This window comes from Cnephaeus nilssonii (assembly GCF_951640355.1).
Source record: "Cnephaeus nilssonii genome assembly, chromosome: 22".
NCBI lineage: Eukaryota > Metazoa > Chordata > Mammalia > Chiroptera > Vespertilionidae > Cnephaeus > Cnephaeus nilssonii.
The window spans coordinates 20,090,781-20,104,685 of NC_137093.1; the positions used below are offsets into that span (position 1 = coordinate 20,090,781).

General features: G+C 42.7%; 1 protein-coding gene across 4 annotated transcripts in view; it reads left to right on the forward strand.

Annotated features, from left to right (window-relative positions):
• The window catches only part of NTM (neurotrimin), a 394,804-nt gene that overhangs the window by 358,461 nt on the left and 22,438 nt on the right, over positions 1–13,905 (forward strand). For all 4 annotated transcript variants that reach the window (XM_079763174.1, XM_079763171.1, XM_079763172.1 and 1 more), the window contains exon 4: positions 12,867–13,001. In XM_079763174.1, coding sequence (XP_079619300.1) covers positions 12,867–13,001 — 135 coding nt within the window. The remainder of the gene's footprint in view (positions 1–12,866; positions 13,002–13,905) is intronic.

Sequence of the window (13,905 nt, forward strand, 5' to 3'; positions counted from 1 at the left end):
AAGCCTTCATCCTGCTCCATGTGTGAGGATGCTGATGCAAAGGGAAAACACACCCACACATACCCAGGCAAGCGCACAATGTCATCTCCTCAGGTTCCAAACACTCCTGGGATCACAGTTCCACGATTCTTGGATTAAGAACTCCTGTCCTTAATATAGAAAGTGTCTCCATGGCTAAACAACAGACTGACTGTACAGTCCGCTCTGCTTTTCCAGGGCAGGTCAGAACCAGGTGGTGAAGGTGACCCCACTACAAGTGACCTTCTGACCTGAGGGAACCTGAGATCGTGTCAGAACCTTAACCTATTAGCAGCCTCTCAAGTTAATTTTGTTAAATTATTCCCGGGAAGGAATTTCAAAGCAATTAAATTCTTCACATTTCTCAGCACTGGCTTATATATCCAGAGATGTAGAAAAGAGAGCGCAAACAGCCAAGATACGAGGCGGTGTGACGCTGCGGAATTCTATATTTACCCGCTACCCATGTCTTTCATATCCCCTTGCCTGAATTCACAAATCAAAAGCTGATTTCTCTCTTTCTTTTAATTTTTTTAGCAGCCATCAGCTGTACCTCTGCACATACCCAGGTTCCAACATCAAGCTGCAAACACGCAGCTGTTTGCTGTCTTGACATCATCACCCAGGGTCTGCCTGCAAGCCCAGCTCAGGGGCCTCACAAAAGGCACGCAGCAGGGGAGCTCACAGCCCTGGGTCCCAGCAGCTGGAGCTGCATCTGCACAGAATGCCAGTGGCATCCTGAGGGAAGAGCCAGGCCTCGGAGGATCACAAGGCTGGCTCTGGGGAGCACAGGGCCTCATTTCTATATAATTACATGTGGGCTGCAGCTCCTCCTTAACACAAAGCTAATGGTTATTCCCAGAAAATTTTCTAATCAAAAAATTCTTAGGTAACAAAAGCTGAGAGATGGTTTCCCAGGTACATGAAGAGTCCTCTCTTCACATGGAATAGATACGAATCTGAGACTAGGAGGTGGGAATGGCACAGGGACATCACCACATGTTCAACACTCTACAACAAGCATGTCAAACTCAAAGACTAACACAGTCCAAATAAACAAGGTTTAAGTTTCTGTGGGTCACAAAAAAGCAAAAGCTTCAATTTTCATAGAAAGGTAGGTTTATTTCGATAGAGACATGCTGAATACAAATGGCTGAAATAAATGAGTAAACATTAACATAAAATAATAGAACATTTTAATAAAAGTTACTATTTTTTCTTGAACATTAACTTTCCAGACATTGGATAACTGCACAAATTAATAAGCGTAACACAAACCTATTTTCTTGTTCTCCAAAAGTGAAATATTTCCTGTTGCACACACCAAACAAGTCAGTCCAAAACTAATGACATGGCAATCAGCTAAAATATTCGCTGCTAGTATTAGTGGAGAGAAATGGTGCACCTGCATGTAAGGCAAATAAATGCAACACAATTATAGTAATCAGTCATTAGCAAATATTGTAGTTCGTTATTAATAATTATGTATAACAGGATACTGTAAAAATTAAGTTATAAAATTTTTATTAAGACATTTCTTACATACCGTTATATTGTGTGGGCTGCAAAAACATTCGTTGTGGGTCGCATGTGGCCTGCAGGCCATGAGTTTGACATGCTTGCTGTACGACTTCAGCTCCTGGCTCACAGCAACCGCCACCAACATGTTTAAGGGAAATTCCATTTACATAGCGGAAGCCAGCTAGTCAGAACAATTCAGCCTGTCCCCCTCCCCAAAGATGGTGGCTATCTTTGATTCCAAAAGTAATTTTCTCAGCGCTGGAAGTATCCTCTGTTCTATAACAAGCAAAAGCAGGTCTGGGCCTTCCAGAATCTTCTTCTGGAAGAGATCTTGGAAGGTTGTTCATTCTGGGAGAGATCATCAGGCCATTCTTTTTTGTTGTTGTTGTTTTCTTTTATTTTTAATTTAAAATTGTTATTGTTGACACTATTACAAATGTCTCTCATTTTTGCTCACCTCTACCCAGCCCCTTACCCTCTCTTTTGGCTCTCCCTACACTAGTGTCTGTATCCATGAGCTATGCACACATGTTCTTTAGATAATCCCGTACCTTCCTTTAGCTCAGTGGTTCTCAACCTTCCTAATGCCGCGACCCTTTAATACAGTTCCTCATGTTGGGGTGACCCCCAACCATAAAATTATTTTCGTTGCTACTTCATAACTGTAATTTTGCTACTGTTATAAATCGTAATGTAAATATGTGTTTTCTGATGGCCTTAGGCTCTATAGCAGTAGTCGCAACCCACAGGTTGAGAACCGCTAGCAGGGTCGCCTAAGACCATCGGAAAACACAGATATTTACATTACGATTCATAACAGTAGCAAAATTACAGTTATGAAGTAGCAACGAAAATAATTGTATGGTTGGGGGTCACCCCAACATGAGGAACTGTATTAAAGGGTCACGGCATTAAAAAGGTTGAGAACCACTGCTTTAGCTCATATCCCCTGCCTTCTGATATTTGTGGGTCTGTCCCATGTATCATTGCCTCTGGTTCTGTTTTGTTCATCAGCTTATTTTGTTCATTAAATCCCACATATTAGTGAGATCATATGGCATTTGTCTTTCTCTGACTGGCTTATTTCACTCAGCATGATACTCTCCAGGTTACTCCATGCTGTTACGAAGGGTCAGAGTTCCTTTCTCCTCCCCTCCCCTCGCCCCCACCAGGCCCCAGCCATGTATCATTCCATTTGTGTAAATGTACCACAGCTTTTTTTCCACTCATCTAGTGATGGGCACGTGAGATGCTTCCAAATCAGGGTACATACATTCTTTCTGATTGGTGTTTGGGATTCTTAGGATATATACACCCAGTAGTGGGATCACTGGGTGAAAGGCAGGTCTATTTTTAATTTTTTGAGAAACTCCATACTGTTTTCCACAGTGGCTGTACCAGTCTGCATTCCACCAACAGTGCAATAGGGTTCCCTTTTCTCCACATCCTCACCAGCACTTGCTCTTTGTTAATTAATGAATTTTAAAAAGTTCTTTATTATTAAAGTATTACATAAGTCTCCTTTCCCCCCATTGAGCTCTTCCCAGCCTCCCCCACCCCCCAAAGGACTTGTATGCATGCATATGAGCATAACCAATGGACACAGACAGTAGGGGAGTGAAGACATGTTAATTTATTGATGGTAGCCATTTTGACAGGTGTGAGGTGATACCTCATTATCATTTTAATTAGCACCTCCCTGATGATTAGTGACCTTGAGCATTTTTTCATGTATCTATTGGCCACCTGTGTATATTCTTTGGAGAAATTTCTAACTATTTAGGTCCTTTGCCCATGTTTTAATTAGATTGTTTGTCTTCCTGGTGTTGGGTTGTATAAGTTCTCTTTATATTTTGCATATTAACCCCTTATCAGCTGAATCATTAGTAAATATCTTCTCCCATACGATGGGTTCCTTTTTGTATTGATGATGGTTTCTTTTGCTGTGAAGAAGCTTTTTAGTTTGAAGTAGTTCCATTTCTTTATTTTTTTCCTGTGTTTCTCCCTTGGAGACATATTAGCAAAAATATCACTCTGAGAGATGTCTAAGATATTACTGCCTATGTTTTCTTCTAGGATTTTTATGATTGTTCTTCTTACATTTAAGTATCTTATCAAATATGAGTTTATTCTTGTGTATGGTGTAAGTTGGTGGTCTAGTTGCATTTTTTTGCATGTCCTATCCAGTTTACCCGGCACCATTTATTGAAGCAACTGTCTCTGCTCCATTGTATATTCTTATCAAATATTAATTGAGTGTAATAGCTTGGATCGATTTCTGGGGTCTGTGTTCTGTTTAATTGATCTATATGGTTTTGATTTACAGTGACTTTGTACTATAGTTAGATATCCAGTAATGGGATCCCTCCAACTTTGTTCTTTTTTCTCAAGTTTGCAGAGGCTATTGAGCGTCTTTTGTGGTTCCATATAAATTTCTGGAATATTTGTTCTAGATCTGTGAAATATGCCATTGGTATTTTAATAGGAATTGCATTGAATCTATAGATTTGCTTTGGGTAGTATAGACATTTTAATAATGTTCATTTTACCAATCCATGAACACGGTATATGCTTCCATTTGTTTGCATCTTCCTCTATTTCTTTCTCCAATGTCCTATAATTTTCTGAATATAGGTCTTTTACCTCCTTAGTTAAGTTTATTTATAGGTATCTTATTTTTGACATTGTTGTTGTAATAGTAAATGGGATTATTTTCCTAGTTTCTCTTTCTGATAGTTTGTTATTGGTGAATAAAATGTCATTGATTTCTGGATATAAATTTTGTATCCTGCTACTTTGATGAATTCATTTATTAGATTCAGTAGTTTTTTGGTGGAGTCTTTAGGATTTTCTATATAGAATATTGTGTCATCTGCATATAATGGCAGTTTTACTTCTTTCCAATTTGAATGCTTTTTATTTCTTCTTGTCTGATTGCTGTGGCTAGGATTTCCAGCACTATGTTGAATAAGAGAGATGAAAGCAGACATCCATGCCACTCTGTCTTGTTTCTGATCTTAAAGGAACACTTTTAGTTTTTGCCCATTGAGTATGATATTGGCTGTAGGTTTATCACATATATGGCCTTTAAAATATACACTGAGTGGCCAGATTATTATGATCTCTGAATGCATAATAATCTGGCCACTCAGTATATATATTAGAGGCCCGCTGCATGAATTCGTGCATGAGTGGGGTCCATCCAGCCTGGCCAGGGGGAAAGGACATGGGCAGTTGGCCGGCCTGCCTGCTGGTCAAACTCCTGCTTGAGGGGACAATTTGCATATTAGCCTTTTATTATATAGGATATACACTGAGTGGCCAGATTATTATGCGTTCAGAGATCATAATAATCTGGCCACTCAGTGTATATACTGTATATATAATTGATTCCAGAGAGGAAGGGAGTGGGAGAGAGAGATAGAAACATCAATGAGAGAGATATTGATTGGCTGCCTTCTGCAGCCCCTAATGGGAATCAAGCTGCAACCCGAGCATATGCCCTCACCAGGAATCAAACCAGTGACCTCTCCATACCAGGGATGATACCCAACCAATTGAGCCACACTGGCTGGGCTCCACTGTATTCTTGATGTCAGATATACTATTCTGCACTTCTAACTGCTTCTTATTCATGATTTTATGTCCCTTTTCATGCTGATGTAGTTCCAACTACATTTCTTGTTGTTCCCATTAAGTTCCTAATAGTTCTCACTAAGTTTATTGAGCATCCATTAACCATTACTCTGAACTCTACCTCTGATAAATTGCTTGCCTCCATTTCATTTAGCTCTTTTCCTGGATATTCCTCCTGTTCTTTCATTTGAGGCCTGTTTTTTTTTTTTTTTATCTCCCTATTTTAGCTGTCTCTTTGTGTTTGTTTCTATGTATTAGACAGAGCTGCTATGACTCCCCATCACCATGGGGTGGTCTTCAATAGTAACTGCCCTGTGGGACCCAGTGATCTCCTGAGCTGGATGCTTTAGAAATGTCTCTTTTGTGAGTTATTTGGGTTCTCCTGCTGTAATTGGGTCTTGATTTTTGTTTACCTGTTCATGGGTTGGAAAGGTTGCCGGACTGTGAGGCTCAACCCTGACCATGTCATGCTGAATAGACAAGGAAGTGGAGATTCCCTAGAGCTCCTAATAAGGAATGATGCCCTGCTGACACCTTGCTGTTAGCTGAGTGAAACACATGTCGAACTTCTGACCTATAGAACTGCCTTGCAGGCCTGTTTTCAGCAGTGGCAGCTCATATCCGAGTCACTGCCACTTGGCCCTCATGTCTCCCCAGACCAATCCCACCTGCAGCTGTCCAGCAGCGACTACTCAAACTACCCTTTCTGTATCCAAAGAAATATATATATATATTGTCACCTTGACTATTTCTTAATATATATATACTAGAGGCCCATTGCAGGAAAATTCCTGCAAGAACAGGGCTTCTGGCAGGCTTCCCTCCCGCCACCGCCACACCTCCCGTCCCCCACGCTTTCCCTCCCACCACCTCTGCCCCACACCCCATGCTTTCCCTCCTGCTGCCCCCCCGCACTTTCCCTCCCGCAGCCGACGCCCCCCCCATGCTTTCCCTCCTGCTGCAACCACCCCCAACCCCACCCCACCTCCGTGCTTTCCCTCCCACCACCACCGCCGCCTCACTTTCCGCTTTCCCTCCCTCTTCCTTCTATGCTGTCTTCAGTCTTCACTCCCTCTGCATATGCAAATTTACCACCATCTTTGTTGGGTTAATTTGCATACTTGCTCTGATTGGCTGGTGGGCGTAGCGGAGTGATGGTTAATTTGCATGTTTCTCTTTTATTAGTGTAGATTATATGTGTATATCCTTATATTTTTAGCAGTGAATGTAGAGACATTTTTCAAGCTCTAGCAGGTCTCACATGGGCTATGCAACCCTACTGACTTTCTTAGAAGAAATCATTTTGAAATATTGTATCCCTTGTAAATCAAATCCTCTTTTAATTGAAGGGAATAGAACTTTCTAGTTAAAGGATCTGTGGTGAATCCTTTGTAAAGTTTATTACGATGAGATTCCTACTAGGAAAGCAAAGATCTGATTATTCTTGCATTTCTGCATTGAGATTTTCTTGTGTGGAAGATCCTGTATATTAACATGCTTTCAAACTGAGTTGTGATATCAGTGAGAACAACAGTCGTAAGAGCTACCATTTATTGATAGTTTACTATGTTCTACGTGCTTTCCACATATTTCCTTCTCCTAATACTCGCTAAACCCTATAACGTCGTGTTGTGTCCCCCACTTAGCAGAATAGGAATCTGAGGCCTGAAGAAGTGAATTGTCAGCTAGTAAATTCTATGGTGCCAGTGTGAGGGCATTCGTGCCCAGTCTAGCCCCACAGTGCAGCCAGGGCAACAGTGCCAACAGCCATATTACACCAGCCAAAATCAGACCCTCAGAAGCTATTCATTCTGTGTAGACATCACATTTAGAAATGCTCTTGCCATTGATAGTCTGTCCTTGATACAGCAGATATTGCTGTCGGGATTTGGTGTGTAGCTCACATGTTCCCAGTAGCACAAGGATTATGTCAGTGTCACATCCATGTTGCCCTTAGGGCCCTCCTGTAACCATGTGGACTTCAGCTTTCCTTCAGAGTTTTCTCTGCCAAGTTCTTGGAGTCCATACCATGTACTCAAACATAAGTCTTCTCATGGTCTTCCCTTTGCCCCTGACAGTGCAGCCCTTCACCTTTTGAGGCTAGGTTCTGATCGGACGTTGGCTATGTGCACGTTTTCAGGCTGCACCGAGTCATCAGGTGGCCAGGGATGAGGAGGGACTTCACAGAATCACTGGCTCATACTGACATGGGATCTCACTGCAGCACCGCCTACCTGGAACATCTTTTAGAAACACATCTTCTGTAGTTTCTGACCCTAATCACTTTTTTTCTTTAAAAAAAAATATTTGTGTTGATTTCAGAAAGCAAGAGGGAGAGAGAGATTGAAACATCAATGATGAGAGATAATCATTGATGGGACGCCTCCTGCACATTCCAAACTGGGGACTGAGCCCGCAACCTGGGCATGTGCCCGGACTAGGAATCGAACCATGACCTCCTTGGTTCATAGCTCAATGCTCAACCACTGAGCCACGCTGGCCAGGCTAATGACTTTCTTCATGAGACAACAAAACCAGTCCCTCTGGCTCTGCAGGGGTTGGTGTTGAGAAAGAGTAACTATAACTCTGTCACGTTGTTCTTGTGCTGTTCTTGTCAACCCAACCTTCCAGCATCTGAACAAAGCCACATCTTTCACCATCAAAACACAAAAACTCCCATGCTCCTCAGCTTATAATGAAGGCACCTAGAGGGACTCCATCTTACCTGTCCTGTCAGCAGCTGTCCCTGGAGCCCAGTCTGAGTTTCACAGGAACATCTTTATAAAACCAAGAGGTTGAGGGAGCAGTGGCGAGAGAACTAGTCTAGTACTAGACTAGGCACAGTATTTGAACTAAATTTTAAAAATTAATTCATTCCAACTCTCACTACTGGGTTCCTATATTATGTACGTTTTTTTAGTTTCTGAGGGCCCATGATTTTTATCTCGGCTGGTGTAAATGCCATAAAAATATTAAACAAGCAGACAGCTGTGTCCTCTCCTCTCCAATAGCTACAGCTGTTCTCCTGACAAGCTTATTCTTAGGTGCGATAAAAATGATAATCATGGCTATTATTATTTGCAGTTCTAAACGCTGTTAATGCCCTATCTATGAACTCAGGAGCTTGGGGTTTTCTCTACCAAAGGGTATTACTTACACAGGGCAGTGCTGTCCATTATTGAGGGAAGCTGCTGAGCTCAGCCCATGGGCAATGCGGACCTCCTTTGGGGATTGGAGGGCAGGTGGAATCACGTTTCCAACTTGCTTCATTTCCCGGCTTGAATTGTCAGATTCCACTTAATGAAATAGCTGTGTTCCTGAAAAGTTGGCTGTAGAACAAATTCTGTTCAATGCATCATACTTCCTCATTGATCTTCATTTTTAAATTAAGGATGCATTTCCCTGAGGAAATAATTGGCCCCAAGACCAATATAAATTATACTAAACACTCAATAAACCTTTTTAAATCGCACATTTAAAGAAAGTCAGTGCTGTTAGAACATTAATAGTGATGATATGTTTAACGTCAGGAAATACAAATATTATGCTAAGAACAATTACCAGAAGTGGTGTTGTGGTGGGAATAGAACCACATGAGGATTAGGAGAGCAGCATGGAGTCCCTGGATCTCTCTCTCTCTCTCTTTTTTTTTTTAATTAAGTACTTCTGAGCCTATCAATCCATTTGTTAATAAGAATTTAACAAACTTCAAATTATGTAAACTATTTCCCTTGGTGTCTTGAGAGCCAGGATGTGCAGGACTCAGTCCCGCTGTCAGAAGGTTTCAATTGCATTGGAAAATAAGACAGTGAATATAGCAAAAACCATCTGTGGATTGGACATCAAGAGAACTGGTGTGATCTGGCACTAAATGGGCTCCTCTAAACTGTATTTGCCCACATGAAATATATAGGGATTTAACAAAATCACTGATTTCCTAACTTGACTATATATGAGAATTTCCTGGTAAAATTATCAAAACGCCTCATTCCAGGACATTTAGTGGTTATGGCAGGGTCTAGAAATCTATATTTAAATAACTCTTCTAGTTAATCCTACTGAATCAGACTATGTCCTAGCATAACAACTATGGGATTATATAATCTTTCATGACGCCTTGAGCTCTTTAGTGTAGATTTTTTGTGTTTCTAAAGACTAGACAAACTCTAGATGAACTAGATGAACTCTACACTCAGACAGCCATAGGCACTGGGAATTAGGAGAGAGACAGGGGTGTATTCATTTCCTAGGTTTCCACAAGAAAGTAACAAAGAGGAGGTGGCTTACACAATAGAAATGTCTAGTCTCACAGTTCTGAAAGCCAGAAGTCCAGATTCAAGGTGTCAGCTGGTCCATGTTCATAACCAGAACACAAATGGTATTTAAAAGAAAACTTTGCTCAAATCATTGCCTCTTATAAATTCAGATTTTGGTTTAGTTTGTTTTGGTGGTTTTTTTTTTCTTGTTGGCTTGTCTTAGGCATCCCCTTTAGGAACCTCATTTCTGGTGGTTCAAAGTTTAATTTGTTATTTATATATTGACTCTCTTCCTCTCTGGTTTTGCCATCTTTGCTTTTAGTAAAGAAACAATGTATGTGAGGAGAAAGGTGAAAATAATGGCAAGGAAAGCTAAAATAAAGCATTTTTCTATGTATGAATTAGTTTTCACATGCCTCACCCAATTGAGTCAGAGAATGCATGAAATTGGGGAGTAATGGAGTCATTGTGGTTTTCCTGTAATTCTACACTTGGTTTGGGGAACACAGGATAGTCAAGTTAAGCCTCATTGTTTTCTGCCCGATGACCTAAGTGTAGATTCCTTCCCCGTGGTAATACAAATCTGGACCTTCCCCAAATCGTAAGCTCTCCAACTTCCTTCACTACGTAAGATTGCCTGATAGAAATATATAAAATTACATACATCTCCACAGAAAATGTGATGACTTCTGGACTGTGATTACCCTAATATTTGTGACCTTGCAATTGTGTCTATGACTATAATCCCCTCTACTTGCACCTCCATTTGGCTGTCCTTATAATGAGCTCATGCAACTGAGTCTCTGTATGTCTTACTGGGGTCACACAAGAGGGTATTTGGACGGTAGAATAAAATTAGATGTTTGGTCTCCAGGTGGAGAGAAGAACGAGAGAACCAGAGAATCCTATGGAGTTGTGTTTCATTGCTTTGATGGTGTAGTACATGGCCTTCCTGGGGATCTGGGGTCTGACCACTGCTCAGACACGGAGCTCAGTCCAGAAACAGCTGTCCAGAACTAATTTATTTCCTAATGCTACGGCACTGTTAATTTATAAATTACACTGGTAATTCAAGCTATTATTAATTTCAGATGGTGTAGGGCAAGCCTAATTAAAATATGACATCAATTGCCACACATATGTACCAAAGACTACCATTTAAAATTAATGGGAATATTAAGTGTGACACTGGTCTCCGAGATGCTTTGCACAGTAATTATAACATTCCAGCTGGGAAAGATCTGACAAATGTAGGCTCGAGCCTGGTAGCAAATAAACAACAAGATGAAAGGATTCACCAACTCTTCCTTTAAACCTTTGCTCCTGATTTTCTTCATCCTTCCTCACATCAAGGCTAGTACTTTCCTCCCTGAAGGTGCTTAGGAAGCAAGAACAAAAGGCTACCGTGACAATTAGAGATGTTTCTTAACTGGTTTGAGACGGTGAGTTCCCACGGGTCAAGGTTGATTGTCTTCTCCACATCCTGAACCTTTTGGCCCTGTTTTCTACTCATTACCATGTTTCTGGCTCTTCCTGGGAATTTATAAGTCTTGCTTGTCACAGTAGTTACAGGCTGTTCTTTCACTCTGGTGTAGGTAGTGGAGGCAAGAATTCCTGCACATATGTAGCGTGGGTTTCCTAGGTCATGCGAGTACATGCGGAAATGGCAACCTTATTGAGCTTATGACGGGATGGTGGCACAGTGGTATCATGCCCAAGGAGTGGTGGCCGTGTTAGGCAGGCCGTGGCCCTTTTTCACAAGACTGTTGCCATCATTATTACTACTGTTGTTACCTTGACAAAACGGCGACCTTCATGTCACATAACAAATACAACTGTAACTTACATAGAACGTCTATCATGCTTTGCATTCTATCAGTTTCTCGCTGTTATTGTCATGCTTTGGAGCAGCAGGTCATGTGGCATGACATGGCAGTCCTATCCCCTGGAGAAAGGTGCTCCTCTCTTCCCTCCCTGCTCATGTGGAGCCACGCATGTTAATCTAGCTCCACTCACGGAGCCTGCGCCTCCGGGCAGATGACAGGAGTGCTAGCGAAAGCAGGTGCGCAGCACATGGAAGTTTTCAAAGTGCTTTCGTGTTTGTGTGTGTTTCCATTTGTCACTCCAAACAACCCTCTGAGGTGTTGGGATTGTGTGTACATTCTGCCTGGGCAAATGTCTCAGTTGCTAGTGACAGTCTCAACTCAGGCTGCTGCCCCATTGTCACTTTTTTTTTTTTGAGGATGGAGAGAGAGATAGAAGCATCAATGATGAAAGAGAATCATTGATCGGCTGCCTCCTGCACGTTCCACACTGGGGATCGAGCCCACAACTCAGGCATGTACCCTGACCGGGAATGGAACCATGACCTCCTGGTTCATATGTTGACGCTCAACCACTGAGCCGTGCCTGCTGGGCTCGATAGTCACTATTAATAGCACCTCCTTGTACTCCTCAAGGTATCCCAGTTCAAACGATGCACGTATCATCATGCTGGTTACGTCATTGAGCGGAGGAGGCCAGATCCTTCCCTGGGAAGGAAGCAGTTACTTTTGTTCTCCACTGTCTTTCTTCGAGGAGGTGGGAACTCAGGGCGACGAGGTGGGAACTCAGGGCGACGAGGTGGGAACTCAGGGCAACAAGGGAGAAAACCAAGAAACGCGTCTCCTTGCTTGAATGTCATCGTCGTTCCATCATCAGATCCTTGCGGCCAGGCCTCCAGCGGGGAGTCTAGTAGGCAGGGGGTTGGTGTTATTATTCATGACTCTTCCATACAGAACTGATTCTGATGATGATGAAGTGGCAGGGAAATCTGTACCTGCCCTCTTGTCCTTTACTCTCTGCCATGTTTGTGGTTAGGGTGTGGAGTCCCTGGTGTTGGCTTGTCTTCAGGATCTTATACCCAAGAGCTCTAGTAGATTGAAGTTTGGGAAATGGACTTTTGCTTATCAGTTGACTGTCTAGCTGTAAAAATAAATTAACTTCTATTTTATGAGTGTTCCCGCTGTCTTTTGTGATGTGTGTGTGTGCGTGTGTGTGTAAGCTGTTGTGGTATTTTTAACTGATATGTGGTCTGAGATGTAGTCATTGACTCTACTCCACCGTTCAGTCTGAATGGCACCTGGAGTCAGAAAGAATTGAGATACACCTTAGGTGCCTTTCTCGGACCCAGAGCCAGGGTGCTCGGTAAGATCAGGGCAGTGCACACGTCTCTAGGCATTTGTTTAGTCCAGGTGGGAACACGAGCATCTCAGCTAGTCCCTTGGGGAGCTAAGGAGATGGTGGTGGTGGCTGTGGTGGGAGAAGGGAGGTGTGAATCCACCCGTGCTGAGGAATCTGAACTTGGAAATGGCAGACATAACCATGTCCTACGTTGGTTGCTAAGAGCATGCCTTTGCTGTTTTCTCTCCTATGCTGTCGCACCTTCTCCGGCAGCTGTGGGCTTTGTGAGTGAAGATGAATACTTGGAAATCCAGGGCATCACCAGGGAGCAGTCCGGGGACTACGAGTGCAGCGCCTCCAACGACGTGGCTGCACCCGTGGTGCGGAGAGTGAAGGTCACGGTGAACTGTAAGTGGTGTCATGGGACCCCGCCCTCTGTGGATGGGAGGTGGGCTACTGGCATGGCCACGGAAAAGAGATGGATACAGAGCCAACTCTTAAAGAGTGAACAGCATATGTGTGTGTGTTTATTTTAAACATATATTTATTGATTTTAGAGAGGAAGGGAGAGGGAAAGAGAAATCAAAATATCAATGATGACAGAGAGTCACTGATGGACTGCCTCCTGCATGCCCTGTACTTGGGATTGAGCCAGTAACCTGGGCATGTGCCCTTGACCGGAATCGAATCTGGGACCCCTCAGTCCACAGACCCCTCTATCCACTAAGCCAAACCAGCTAGGGTGAAATGTCATCTGTTTTCAGGGTTATGTCCATCAGGTAAAAGCCAGCTAGTTGCTTGGGAGAAACACTGCTTTTCCTGGTCCTGAAACCAAGGGGAAGTTTATCTTCAGGGTCTCCACAAAGAGAGCACCTTGAAATGCAGTCAACCACTTGCAAACAGTGTTTCTGTATTAAATAGAATGGCGCGGTTGTTACAGCTTGCTTCCCAGGGTCCGTCCCTGCAAACTGTTGGAATTGCCAAGCGTTGTTAGGGAAAACTTCAAATGCAAGTAGGCCAACGATATAGGTCTGGCTTGGTCTGGTTGATGCGGGAACCATTTTAGAAGAACCTAGAAGGATGACTGATCCATACACCCTTCAGGCAATTCTCTATGAATATTATTCTTGCAACTGCGCTTTTGATGGGGATTGAATAGTATGAGGTTATGTAGTCTGGCAAGGACCTGGTTTGCAGAAATTCTATGAGGCTGATTAAAACTGCTGACTGCCAGCCCAGGGACTGGAGGGTTGATGGCTTGGCATCATCCTGTGCAAGTTAAAAAGTTTCAACAGAAAATGGGCCTGCATGC